General features: G+C 38.8%; 4 protein-coding genes across 5 annotated transcripts; 2 read left to right on the forward strand and 2 right to left on the reverse strand.

Annotated features, from left to right (window-relative positions):
* The first annotated feature begins 1,256 nt into the window (after positions 1 to 1,256).
* Positions 1,257 to 1,650, forward strand: LOC104813977 (VQ motif-containing protein 10). Its single transcript, XM_010541821.1, has one exon. The coding sequence runs from the start codon at positions 1,303 to 1,305 to the stop codon at positions 1,606 to 1,608; it is 306 nt and encodes a 101-aa protein (XP_010540123.1). The 5' UTR covers positions 1,257 to 1,302; the 3' UTR covers positions 1,609 to 1,650.
* A 1,257-nt stretch (positions 1,651 to 2,907) lies between these two features.
* LOC104813978 lies at positions 2,908 to 6,908 on the forward strand. Of its 2 annotated transcripts, none has more exons than XM_010541822.1 (9): positions 2,908 to 3,150; positions 3,431 to 3,885; positions 4,359 to 4,410; positions 4,494 to 4,539; positions 4,669 to 4,750; positions 4,863 to 5,004; positions 5,105 to 5,207; positions 5,740 to 5,809; positions 6,115 to 6,908. In XM_010541822.1, exons 2-9 carry the CDS (start codon positions 3,694 to 3,696, stop codon positions 6,544 to 6,546), a joined length of 1,119 nt encoding a protein of 372 aa, XP_010540124.1. In that variant the 5' UTR covers positions 2,908 to 3,150; positions 3,431 to 3,693; the 3' UTR covers positions 6,547 to 6,908. The 2 variants fall into 2 exon arrangements, with proteins under 2 accessions (XP_010540124.1, XP_010540125.1); XM_010541823.2 differs by having other exon boundaries at positions 2,909 to 3,150; positions 5,743 to 5,809.
* Positions 6,909 to 7,083: 175 nt separating this feature from the next.
* On the reverse strand, positions 7,084 to 9,386 carry LOC104813980 (coiled-coil domain-containing protein 94 homolog). The gene is made up of 5 exons (XM_010541824.2): positions 9,136 to 9,386; positions 8,442 to 8,591; positions 8,203 to 8,337; positions 8,035 to 8,100; positions 7,084 to 7,681 (listed from the first exon to the last, which is right to left on the reverse strand). The coding sequence occupies exons 1-5, from the start codon at positions 9,331 to 9,333 to the stop codon at positions 7,277 to 7,279; spliced, it is 954 nt and encodes a 317-aa protein (XP_010540126.1). The 5' UTR covers positions 9,334 to 9,386; the 3' UTR covers positions 7,084 to 7,276.
* Positions 9,387 to 10,808: 1,422 nt separating this feature from the next.
* Positions 10,809 to 12,767, reverse strand: LOC104813981 (cationic amino acid transporter 8, vacuolar). Its single transcript, XM_010541825.2, has one exon. The coding sequence runs from the start codon at positions 12,712 to 12,714 to the stop codon at positions 10,954 to 10,956; it is 1,761 nt and encodes a 586-aa protein (XP_010540127.1). The 5' UTR covers positions 12,715 to 12,767; the 3' UTR covers positions 10,809 to 10,953.
* Between the last annotated feature and the right edge of the window lie 62 nt (positions 12,768 to 12,829).

Genomic DNA, 12,829 nt, shown 5'->3' on the forward strand with positions numbered 1-12,829 from the left:
ATGATGTGATGATTCGTTGCTTCATCAAACAAGGTGTGCTTTGACCCAATAATAATAATAATAATAATAATAATAACAATAACAATAATAATAAAGAAGATAGAAATTATATTTTATTTCCAGATAATAACAACAACAACAATAATTTAAATATTGGGTCCGGCAAGACTGCGTCATATCATATGATAACCGGTCAAACATGTCTCACTTCTTATCGACCGTCAAATAATCTCCATGATATCTAAACCCGAACTTAAACGTACAAACAGCCATTAATTATTTAAAAAATAATAATTTAAAAGTCTTCGAAATTTGTATCAATATCTGCTGTCTTTTTTTCTCCGCTGCCAAACGCTCGTGGTTTGATATTTAATGTTTTCTACGAGATTATTAAAATTGGAAAATAGAAATTGGTTGTGGAAAATTAACGAAAAAAACTACGATTATTTTCTATTTTCTTTCATAAAATGAGAAATGATTGTGTAAATATTTTTCAAGAGCATATTTTCCTTGAGATCCAATTTATTTAAAGTTACTAAAATCTGAATATATTTTTTTATATATAATATCATAACATAACAAGAAATAAACTATTATCAATTATAGCTTGCAATTTACTTTTAGTTTATATGTTTAATAATAAATAGTAGCAGTTATTAAATATCCCATGAAAAAGTCCTGGCTTTGGTGAGGTTAAAAATAAATGTCTATCTTCATAGATCTTGGAAATAAATCTAGATATAAATATTAGAGACGTATATATATATATATATATATATATATATAATTTTTATATAAGAAAAATTATTAAATTAAATAAAATGGAATCTAAAACCCATTGAACACAACAATTATAAGTAGAATAATTTTTTAAATGAATATTTTACAATGAAACGAAATTGAATTTAGATCAAATAAAATCTGAATTCAATCAAAAATACAATCTAAAAAAATGAATAAATACAAAATAATCTAACTAAAACCAATTTAAAAACCTAAATATATGTCATGTCTATATTTACACCTTTTTAAACCAAAAAAATTCTCACGTCCTCTCTCTCTCCCCCTTTTTTTTGGTCAAATCCTTAAACTAAAAAACGTATACAAATAAAAAAAAAATGTTGGTCGTCATCTTTTAATTCTCATGGGACCACAATAGTTAATATGCTCAGTCCATAATAGTTACATATATATATATATACATATACAAATATATTATATATAACAATATTCACAAACATCTGGAGACCCATAAAGAGAAAACACCTCAACAAAAAAAGTTACGTTAGACTTCGATCGATCATGTCGGGAAGAGGGAAGAAATCGGAGCCGATGAAGGTGGTGTTCATAAACACTCAATACGTTGAAACCGATGCTCGGAGTTTCAAGACTGTCGTGCAACACCTCACCGGAAAAGACGCCACCGTCCCCGGAGAAACCTCCGATTACTCCGCCGCCTCCGCCTCCGGTCGTAGCAGCAGCGGCGGAGACAAAAGCATTAGCGACGTGAAGCAATTCCACGGCGGCGGAGGCGCGGCGGAGTTCGATAGATTTGTGAGGGAGATGCCACCGGTTGACGAGTTGTACAAATTATGGTCAGATTATTGAGTCATTATTAATTCATATGGTTATTAAAATTTTGTGTACTTTCTTTTTCTCTCTCTCTCTATATATATATATATACGTACGTCATTAAATATAATTGGTCTATTCTTTATTTTTTAAGTGACTTTCCTCATATTCGAACTTTTTTTTGGTGGTTACCCCGTAAGCATGAAAGAAATAAAAGGAAATAAATTCTAAAGTAGCAGATTTTACATAATTTCAATAATGATTTATATATATATATATATACATATATATTAGCAGTTTACTCCCCGACCTTTACAAGTTATTCGTTTTTCACCCCTAGTTTCTTATATTCACCCATTTTCCCCTCAGTACAGTGGAGATCTTTTTCGAAGAGAAACCCCACGCCGTCCACTCTGGTAATAGCGTTAACGGATGACCTGACGGAAGAGAGAGGAAACTGTTGACGTGAGATATTTGGGGGTAAAAACTGATAAATTGTAAAATGTTGGGGCAAAAATAGATGAACGCAAAACGCTGGGAGGGTTATCCGAAGAATGAAAAACATTGGTTTAGGGCGGTGTCGCTTTTAATGTCCACCGAAATAGGCGACCCATCATTTGACAATAGCCCAATAAGGGATACATAGCAAGGCCCATTGGGCCCATTAACTATAATATAAATATTGGTCTTTATGGCCGATGACGCGTAATTCAGATCCACCGAATATATATATAAAATTCTCAATTATAATATTTTTTAATATAAAAATTACTATATTCATATTTTTCAATCTAAATAAAAATATTTTTTATAATGATATTAAAATATATCTTTAAAATTAAACTGAAAATATATAAATCATTAAAAAAACTATAGTTTTTTTAATGATTTTAACAATGTGGAGTTAGTCTTGATTTACAGATTCAATTAATATTCAGATTATACTGTATATAATAAATTTAAATGACTTGTATTGTGTGTAATTAAAAAAGTTGATACATATATATACACACATATATATGAGTTAGTGTTTGTTCACAAAAAAGCTTAGACGAATGACAACAAAACCATGCATGGCTCACCCTCTCTAACCAATATTTGGTGAACCATTTTATATATTTAAATATCACAGTTTTCATATTCCTTACAATCTTATTGCATTATCTTCATATATTTAATATACGGCAAAACACATTATATATATTTTTTTAATCTCACAAAGTCAGAGAAAAAAATAAATAAAGAGGAATAGAGAAAGACACGCGCGAGAGAAGCGCGTGTGAGAGAAGGAAGAGTACAAACAAACAAGAGATGACAATTCTTTTCCCCGTCTCTTACTCCATCGTTTCTTGCTCCCTTTGCCTCTCTCTCTCTCTCGAGAATTTTCCGTCAAAAGAATTTAGATACAGACTTCTCTCCTTTGTCTGCGAATATATACACATATTCACGTATACACACACTCTCTCTCTACAGAGGAAAGTTCTGAACGTGTCTCTTATCGTTACCCCAAACCTCTCGATCTTGTTCCTTGTTTTCTTCTGCTCGCAGTTTCTCTCCGCATTTTCTCCAAGTTTCCAGGTTTCTTCTTCGGAATTTTTGTCCCTCTTCCTTGTTCAATTTTTGGGTTTCTGTTCCTCGTTCTGTTTAATTGGTTTCCTGTGGTAGTTAATACCGTCAATGGTTTCCAAGGGTTTATCAAAATGGTCATGTAGCCCTAAATTGTGTTCAACCGTGCTCGGAGTTAAAGGTTTTACATGGCGATTGCTTTGGATTTAGGGTTTTTGTAAAACCCGTTAGTTCCGGATGTTGCACGAATTGCGGGCTGCAATTGAATATTACGTTTGTTTTCTTCTCACAGGTTGCAGTTTCTTATGCCGAAGACTGTTGCCATTTCAAAGCTTGTACATTTTTCTTGAAGAATAGGTTTTTTCAGAATTCGAGTCTTCCCCCGTTCCTCGACATGCTCCTGGTTTTGGTTGAATGGTGTTGGAGTCAATGTTGTTTAAAAAACATATAGAAAGCATTCACTGCGCTTGTTAATGTCGGTGTGATATATCCGTGTTCTTAAGAGCTTGGGGAGTAAGTGTAGTAGAGGGGTTTGTCTTATTTTCAAGACTTTGGATGGGTAATAAGCTCGGGAGGAAGAGGCAAGTGGTCGATGAGAGGTATACAAGACCGCAAGGGTTGTATGCTAGTAAAGATGTCGACTTTAAAAAGCTGAGGAAACTGATATTAGAGTCTAAGCTTGCCCCATGCTATCCCGGGGATGAGGAATGCTGCCACGATCTCGAAGAATGTCTAATTTGCTTTCTGGTTCGTATTTTTGTCTTTTGTTTCCGCTATTGCATTTCGCTCCGTTCATAGTATGCTAATAGACCATCATCCTTCCCTTTGATTTGCCCATAAATCTCTCCCAATCAGAAACGCGACGGGAAATTGGATTATAGTGAGTGACTCATTCAGAAGAGGATCTTGCAAAATTGAGAAAGTCATTCTTGTGTGTGGAGATGCCTCTTATTTTTGTCTTTTGTTTCTGCTAATGCATTTCGTTCCATTCACCATCTTTCTCTTTGATTTGCCTATAAATCTCTCTCAATTGGGAACGATGGGAAATTGGATTCTAGTGAATCATTCAGAAGAGAATTTTGCATGTGAGATGTGTTAAATTTATGGCCTTGTATGTGATGTTGGCATGTGGAATGGTATGGTCTCCAAAGATTTTGTAGGGAGATGATTAACTTTCTTTTGGAAATAACTAATGCTATAATTTTTTCTTGTGTTTTTAGTACTACCCGAGCCTGAATAGATCGAGATGTTGCATGAAAAGCATTTGTACAGGTAGTGCTCATCAGCCTTTTGCAACTTTAGCATTTTAATCTATTCTGTGTTCTCCGCCATTTGACTTGGCTTCTATGGTACAGAATGTTTTTTGCAGATGAAGAATCCTAATTCAGCTCGGCCTACTCAGTATCCTTACCCACCATATATTGTTTTTAAGTTTTGGTTTTCTTCTCATTCTAAAAGCCTTTTTGAAAATTTTCTACTTGATTTATTCGCTCTTCTCATGGATCCTGTTTTCCCCCTTAATTATATGAGGTGCCCTTTTTGTAAAACATCCAATTATGCCGTTGAATACAGAGGAGTAAAGACAAAGGAGGAAAAGGGCATTGAACAAATTGTAAGCTAAGATTAGTTCTTAGCTGAAGCTTTTCTTGATGTACAGTATCGGTTATTAACCGATCCTATTTGTGCTTGATGCCTATGTTGATTTCCGTCTGTTTATCCTGCAGGAAGAACAGCGGGTAATAGAAGCACAAATTAGGATGAGGCAGCAGGAACTTCAGGATGAAGAAAGAATGCAGAAACGACTGGAATCATGTTCTTCTAGCACGAGTGCTGTGACTGCCGATATGGAATATGGTTCAGCTGCATGTCAGTTTTGCCTGCCAGAACGTTGTTAATGTTTCATCAGAAAGAGAAAGCAAATGCAAACATCTTGATTTGTTTCCTTGTTCTTTGTTTTGGTCCACAGCTGTGTCATATAATTCTCATGTGGAGGACGGGGAAGTTGTTTCTTCTCAGGATGCATGTTCTGCATCAGCAGTCAGACGACCGCCATGTCCTCGGGGATACAGGTCTGTCTTTCAAGGGTCATTTTTTCAATATTTTGCTCAGCTCTTTCCCCAAATAAATTTGGGACTAAGGCACTGCTGTTGTTGTTTGCTCAGTTCTTTCTGTGTTTTTACCATTGGTAAACCGTAAACATAGTGATATCCGAATGAGGAAACTTTGATTAAAATGAAATTAAAGTTACTTTATTGAACTTTATGTCCTGAGATCGGACGGAATATGATTTCCTGCCTGCAAGGTTTCTTGCTTCTGTGAACCTCAATGCTTTGATCACAGTTTGATTTTGGAATGAAGGGAGGACACTGCGTCTCCTTTTACAAGAGGCTGATGGCTTAGGTTAGCCATTCTGAGTCGAAATTGATTTTGTTTGTACTCTGTCAGGAAATCAGAATTATATTTGTCTCGTATTTTTTGCATCGTTTTACTGGCTATAGCTATGTACACAATGGTGATTTGTTCACGACATTTCATCTGGGTGATTCATGTTGGGGGTAACTAATTATTGCTTTTCTGGTTTGTCTGAAAACTTCCGTACAGCAGGAGTGATGAGTTTAATGTTGATCTTGAGGACCTTATGGTCATGGAAGCAATATGGCTTTCCATTGAGGTAATATGTTCAATTGAACATAAGTTTCCCATTGGTTGAATGCTGAATAGTAAAGCTTGGGACGTTTGCCATGCGATAATTTTACTCGGAACAAGCTGAAGAAAATTGTGTATGGAATATTCCGTATTTTGTACATATCACTCACCTGAGATTATTAATTTTCTGGACTTCGTTGGATTAACGGAAAGGCTCTCTAAACTCTGTTCCCAATAGTCATTGAGTGAGAATAATCCGTATATATCTTCTCAGGAACATTGGTTTAAGCTATTTTTTCAATCTCTGATGCGAGAAATTGTTGTTAACAGGAAAATGGCGTGCATGGAACTACAACACGCGAGGAAATCACCTCTTCTGCTCAGTATGTACCAGAAGATCGTTACGTTTCACCATCTACGGTGCCTACTATCAGACCATCATCATCGCCGTCCTCTTCATCTCCATCCGGTGGGCTGGCTTGTGCCATTGCAGCTCTTGCTGAACGGCAGCAATTGGTCTGTGAATGTGAATCCTCCAGCAACAATATCCATAATGTGAATGCTTCCTCGTACAGCATGTTTCCAGGCAGTTGTACCGGCTATTACAGCATTGCAGAACAATGTATAGATGATAGCACTTACCCTGAATCCGGGGCATCTGTTCACGGATCGCTGAATACGAAAGAGCCGGGATCGAGCTATGCAATCTCAGGCATGAGTGATGGTGATGATAGTGTCAGCGAGAATTCCAGGGAAACTTGAAGAAGCTTCCGGAATCTTCCTCCACCACTTCCTCCCATTGTTCCAGAGAGTTTTGAGGAGCAGATGATGTTGGCAATGGCAGTCTCTCTGGCAGAGGTTCACTCCACGACAAGCTCACCCATGGGAGTTGCATGGCAATGATAATGCAAAGGTAATAGAACCAAGAACTAAGATAAGTCATTGCCATCCTTATTTGGAAATGGGTGGTTTAGATTGTTGGTTTTAGGGTTTAGTTAGAGAGGAGAGATTTTGTCTAAAAGAGACAAATTGAAATATATATATATATATATATATATATCTGCATGTTTTGTCTCTTTGGTGTTTACTTTGGTTTCCTCACACATCACACTCCATTTGTATCATTCCATGCTTCTTCTACTCTCTTCCCTGCCCACTCGCATTTGCTCATCATATAGCAATTTATATTTTAATTCTCACCGAAATCGCTATCTAATTGTCAAAAAAATAAAAATAAAATCAAATGTTCATGTTATGAAGCAATCTATTTCTAAGTTGTGATCTTTTTTAACATTTATGTGCTGAGACAAAACATAAAATTTGAGTAATTTAGCTTTGAGGTGACAAGTGTTTCTGGTCAAATGAAGCTCTAAAAGCTGACAAACAAGAATTTGTGGAACACAAGGAATGAGCATGGCTCTTCTGTTCTTCCAATGTTCTATCCAAAGCTCAATCATTGGCAACAACCCAAGTTCTGCAAGTAGCAGACAGCTCAATCCTCCTCCTCCTCCTCGCTGCCATAATTCTGGCACAAAGATGTTAATCCCGAGTTCTCGTTGCTGGCTTCTACCGGCTTTGCCTCTTGGGGTTTTGCTGGAGCAGCTTGCTTCTTTATAACCGATATCCGAACTGATTTGAATGGATTATTACTAACTGTGCTTTTCTTAGGCTCGTTTCGGATTTCACCAGAGCTATCCAAAATATCAGTCGGGTTGCTTGGACTTTCTTCTGACGCTTTTCTCTTCTTTGAAACATCTGAAGATGCTTGTTCCTGAATGTGAGCAATGTCGCCATAATCATCATCTAGTTCTTCATCGGCAATCCTCCTGATAACTTCTTTCGGCTTACTGAATATTGACTTTATGAGTGCCTCATCCTCTTCTTCCAATCTTTTTTCCTGTCCAAAACCAAAATCGACAAATGGGGCAGTTAGCTAAATGATTCATCAACATCAATATCAACATCGCCTTGATCCTAAAGCCTAAAACCCCTAAATCTATCCACATGCATGTTTGGACGTGCAGGTCTGTGAAGAACTAAAGTGGCTTAGCTTCCTAAAAACTGAAGAGCACACTTAGTGATTCAGCGATAATCAAGATAATTACACATTTTGATTGTTAATGCTTTAAATACCATGTTATTTACTAATCAACTTGTTCTTAGTTTCTTAGGAACTTCGAAAAAAAATGTTATGAAGTCAATGTCAAGACATTAGGAATAAGAAAAAGCAAAAGCATTAGAGGAACCTACCTTCTCAGCAGCCGTTTTTTGCAAGGCCTCCAACATCGCATCTACGCTGACAGTAGCATGTCTAGACTGCAGGGAAAACAAAAGAAAAAAAAGATGATAATTAGTATCACTAAATTATTGGCAAACATCAAAAACATTATGACACATCAAGAATCAAGTATCATATACCTTCATCGATTTCATTTCATCAAGTGCAGCTATAATATCCATCTCTCTTTTCGAATCCAGAGTTCTATTCTCCAAGGATTTCATTGCATTCCCCATCTCTTCAGCTTCTCGTTTCCCTTTCTCCTTATCTGCTTCCTGTAAAGAAGGAGAGAAGACAGATTAATAAACTTAGAAAGATATACATCCTCTATGACTGTATGGCATAGTCAATACAAAAGCCACAAATATGAAATCCTTACCTCATCTTCTGCACGCCAGGGTTCAAAATTCCGTGTTGCCCCAGATTCAACAACATAGTCAGAATTTTGTGGATCGGTCTTCATTGCCAGCTCGGCCGAGCACTTGGTGCACTTAAAGTAGAACCTAAATATTTGGATTCCCAGATATGTCTGCACGGGGAACATAATAAAAACCATCGAATTACGATGCCACACATATATCATCGAACATAATTGTTCGTGTAATCCATTCACACTAGAATACGTTAAAGTGATATCCTTTTCAGAACAAAATCAGAAACTTCTACGATTCAAGATTCGTCTAGGTAGGTAATGCTTCTTTGTTATGCGCAAAATGAAAAACGAATCCTTCTTACTGGAAGACAAAAGTGAAATAACCCGAGAGCTGAAAAATTACACTATCCTAAACTTATAGCCAAAACAACACCCGAGTTCATCAAAACCCTAAAAGCCTAAATCTGAGATCGCTGTAACTGCAAGACAAGTTTCGAATCATGAACTGACGACAATTATTCCCATAATTTTCACTGAAACCCTAAAACAACTCAATCCCATGGCATTTTAAGACATACCCACGAACCCTAAAGCTCGAAACAGATCACAGATTCAAACAAATAAAACAGAGAACACAAAATCAGCGGCGAAATCGATAAGTGCAAAACAAAAGCCGAGAAGAAAACGATTGATCCCTTACCTCACCGATGACATCTTCTTTGCGGGAATTGAACTTGGTACCCTTGTAGATGTAATTCCCACAAGTGTTGCAGCGAATACTCATCGGAAGCATCATACGGACCTTAATCTGCTGATTCTTCGGTCGCCGGAGCCGAGGAAGCTTCGACGGATCGAAATCCGGCGGATAATACTTGTTCAGAACTTTTCGCTCTCCCATGTCGCCCTCTTCCTCTTCGTCGCCAAATCACAGGAAGTCAGGAACACCAAAAAATTTCCTTTGTACCTTTGAGGTCCCTATAAATTCTTCCCTGCTGGAAACCGGTTTACGCGTACCGGTTACCGGTTTGAGGTTCAATCGAATCAATCTCCGGTATATACTGAACTAACTAGGCGTGTCAAAATAGCCGGGCCAGCCCGGCCCGGCCCGAGCCCGACAAAAACCCGAACAATTATGGACCGGGCCGGCCCGGCCCGATACATACACGAGCTTAAAATCTTCGGCCCGAAGTCCGGTCTAATGGGCTTTTTTCGGATTCAGGCAGAGCTTCGAGCTTATTTTTTTAAAAATAATAAAATAAAAATAAAAATTATTAATAAAAAATTATCAAAATAGAAAAAAATTAATATATACTAAAGATAATAAAAAATAAAGTTTTGATAAAAACATTTATTAATATATATGTGACCCCAATCTAGTGATTAATGACAATCCTTATTCCATGAGGTTGTGGGTTCGAATCCCATTTATGGTACTCTCCTTGAGTCGGTCAGTTTTACGAGAGTGGTTTACCTGCTCTGCGTGGTTTGCCGGCTACTGCGCAGGACTGTGAGTTTTCTCAAGTCCGCGATGTTATCCTTATGTCGTTCTCGTCCGGTCCATAGGGTGATAGATGTTGCGGTATCCGGTGTCCGACCCGAAGAGTTGTAGAATAGGGGTTTCCCATCGTAACAATATATATATATATATGAATTTAAGAGAAATTAAAACTCAGATTTTTTAATTTTTATATATAATAAAAATTTATTTAAATATTAATGAATTAATATGTATATATTTATGCATGCATGTATATATATTTATCTATATCTATATATATTTATATTATATAATATATAATATATTTATTTTTTTGGGCCAGACTAGCCGCCCACATTTTTCGGGCCGGGCTTTCTTAGGCCCAAATCCGTAAATTTTACGGGCGAACTCGGATTGGGTAACGGATTTTGAGCTTTTTTGACACCCCTAGAACTAACGAACCGAAACCGAAACCGAAATTAACCGAATTACGACAAACAATTCTTTGGTTTAGTCACCAAAATCTGTCATTAAAACATAAAGAGGCCCGATTTTCTTCGGGTTCCATTTCAAATTCTCTGTGATTCCATTTCAAATCTCTGAACAATGTCAATTAACAATGAACACCATAACGTCTCGCGAGACAGACCAAAAGTCCCTGTCTTTATCTGGTGACCCTGTAGGCCTACAAGAACATATTAACCAGAATCAGAAGCTTCACAATGAATTCCCCAGCAGAGAGAAACAGATAATGTCGAGACTTTATTTACCTTGATCTGTTTGAGCAGATTCTTGGCACGATCGTTGTTCTTGAAACGACCTCGAACAGGCTTTGGAAGAAGAGGAGGAAGAAACTCATGCTTTGGAAAAATCTAATACCATATCCAGTTCACCAGTTGTGTAATCAGCATCTAGTGAATTGAAAATCAATACCCAGATAGCTCCGAAAAATCGGATGAGCTTACATCTCGATATAGCCAAATGAGAAAACAATATCAAATCTATCAAATTACTAAACAGGGTAGAGATTCATGCTCTTATCTATCTCCCTTCCTGTGCTTTTGCTTCTCCCAGTGCCTGATGAGCTACATCATACGTTGCATGTAGGCCGACGAACAGATAGTAAAGCAGCATTACTGCCGTACAGATTATGAATCTCAAGATCGCTATATATCCCAACGACCCAATCAGAAAGAGATTCATGGCAATGGATAGTGCCGGCAGCCATGGAACCATTGGCACCCCCCAGACCTTTGGAACACGAGGCTTCGGAAGCAGAGTCATTCCCAAAGTCCCTGCGAGCCAAAAACCTCCGGCCACAGTATAAGCAACCCATCCCCTCTGGTTCATATTCCATAATGCTGATAACCCGATGGAGGATCCTATTATCAAACCCAGATAACCGAGAAACTTTGCTAAATCGGATTTAGGAGTCACATTCTTCACGTAGTATCGTCTCACGAGCAATGCTACTGCCACGAGCATGAAGATGAAGAGGGTAGCAAAGGAGAAAACACTGGACAGGACGTCCAAGCTGGAGAAGAACGCGATCATTGCACTGAGTATGGTTACCAAAAGAGTGGCATTGATAGGGGTGCCGGTTTTCGGATGAATCAATGCAAACCACGGAGGGATCATATGAGCCCGGGCAATCTGAGTGGTGTACCGAGCTTGGCCTAGAGATCCTACCAGCAGACTTGTGGTCATACCCTTCAATGCACATATACCTACCAAGTACTTGGCCCATTTCATCCCGATTTGGCCGAAAGCAACTGAATAAGCAGCGTTCACATCAATCTCGGTGTATTTCACCATCATGGTCAAAGCCAAAGCCATCAAGCAGTAAACCACGGTGATCATAGACATCGAACCCACCAAACCAATTGGTATATCCCTCGAGGGTTTCTCAGTTTCTTCAGCCATGTTTGCCACCATATCGAACCCTGTGTAAGACCAGTACACAACAGCTGCTGACTGGAAAACGCCCTTCGCTCCATAGGGGAAAAAGGGAACCAGATTGGATTTTTCGGAATGGATAAACCCCACGACAATGATGAATGCAATAACACAGACTGTGACAATGGAAGCAATCACATTCAACCATGAAGTCCTCTTCGTTCCACTCATGGCTATGCCATTAGCAACCAGAAGCACAGCGACCGCAACTGGGTCCAAAAGATCAAATCCTTTAGCGAAAGATTCAATCTTAATCCTGAAAAAATCGGAATCGTTCTTGATCATACTAGCCAAATACGAAGACCACGACCTCCCCAACCCAGCAGCACCAACAATGGCCTCTAACATAATATTCCCAGCAGCGATAAACGCGATGAAATCCCCCAATTCAACCCTAAGATACGAGAAGGAACCTCCGGCGACAGGAATTTCAACTCCAAATTCAGCATAACACAAGACGGAGAGCAAAGCGGAGGTACCGGAGAGAGCGTAGGAGAGAACGACGGCGGGACCGGCGCCGCCATGAGCCTCCTGACCAGTGATGACGAAAACGCCGGAGCCGACGACGGAGCCGAAGCTGAGCCAGACGAGGTCCCACCACGTGAGACATCGGCGCATAGGGTTCTCGCTCTCGCGGCGACAAGCGAGGAGCTCGTGGGCGTCGGAGGAGCGGGAGAGAAGGCGATCGGCGAGGCGGGGACACGTGTCGGAGAAAGCGGATTTGTAGGAGGAGAGGTTTTGGAAGGAGAGCTCCGGGAAGAAATCCTGCTTCCGCCATCTCCAGTAGCTCCGATTTCCGGTCGCCGGGTCGTCGGAGATCGGATCCTCCGGCGGCTGGGCTTCCATGGATCCTAGGACTGGAAAATCTTGGACTAACTATGAGGTGATGGTGTCCGAAGAAGACCAAACGCTAATTAAATATTACATTTCCCATTACCCATTGTAATCTAAATGGACAATT

Source organism: Tarenaya hassleriana, unplaced genomic scaffold (assembly GCF_000463585.1).
Source record: "Tarenaya hassleriana unplaced genomic scaffold, ASM46358v1 Cleome20, whole genome shotgun sequence".
In the NCBI taxonomy this organism is placed as follows: Eukaryota; Viridiplantae; Streptophyta; class Magnoliopsida; order Brassicales; family Cleomaceae; genus Tarenaya; species Tarenaya hassleriana.

Coding starts and splice junctions, on each gene's coding strand:
- LOC104813977 (XM_010541821.1), top strand. CDS start 1,303: ATGTCGGGAAGAGGGAAGAAATCGGAGCCGATGAAGGTGGTGTTCATA.
- LOC104813978 (XM_010541822.1), top strand. CDS start 3,694: ATGGGTAATAAGCTCGGGAGGAAGAGGCAAGTGGTCGATGAGAGGTAT. Junction 4,540..4,668: donor AATTCAGCTCGGCCTACTCA/GTATCCTTACCC, acceptor TAATTATATGAG/GTGCCCTTTTTGTAAAACAT. Junction 5,005..5,104: donor GGAATATGGTTCAGCTGCAT/GTCAGTTTTGCC, acceptor TTTGGTCCACAG/CTGTGTCATATAATTCTCAT.
- LOC104813980 (XM_010541824.2), bottom strand. CDS start 9,333: ATGGGAGAGCGAAAAGTTCTGAACAAGTATTATCCGCCGGATTTCGAT. Junction 8,338..8,441: donor CCTGGCGTGCAGAAGATGAG/GTAAGGATTTCA, acceptor CCTTCTTTACAG/GAAGCAGATAAGGAGAAAGG. Junction 7,682..8,034: donor AAAAAACGGCTGCTGAGAAG/GTAGGTTCCTCT, acceptor GGTTTTGGACAG/GAAAAAAGATTGGAAGAAGA.
- LOC104813981 (XM_010541825.2), bottom strand. CDS start 12,714: ATGGAAGCCCAGCCGCCGGAGGATCCGATCTCCGACGACCCGGCGACC.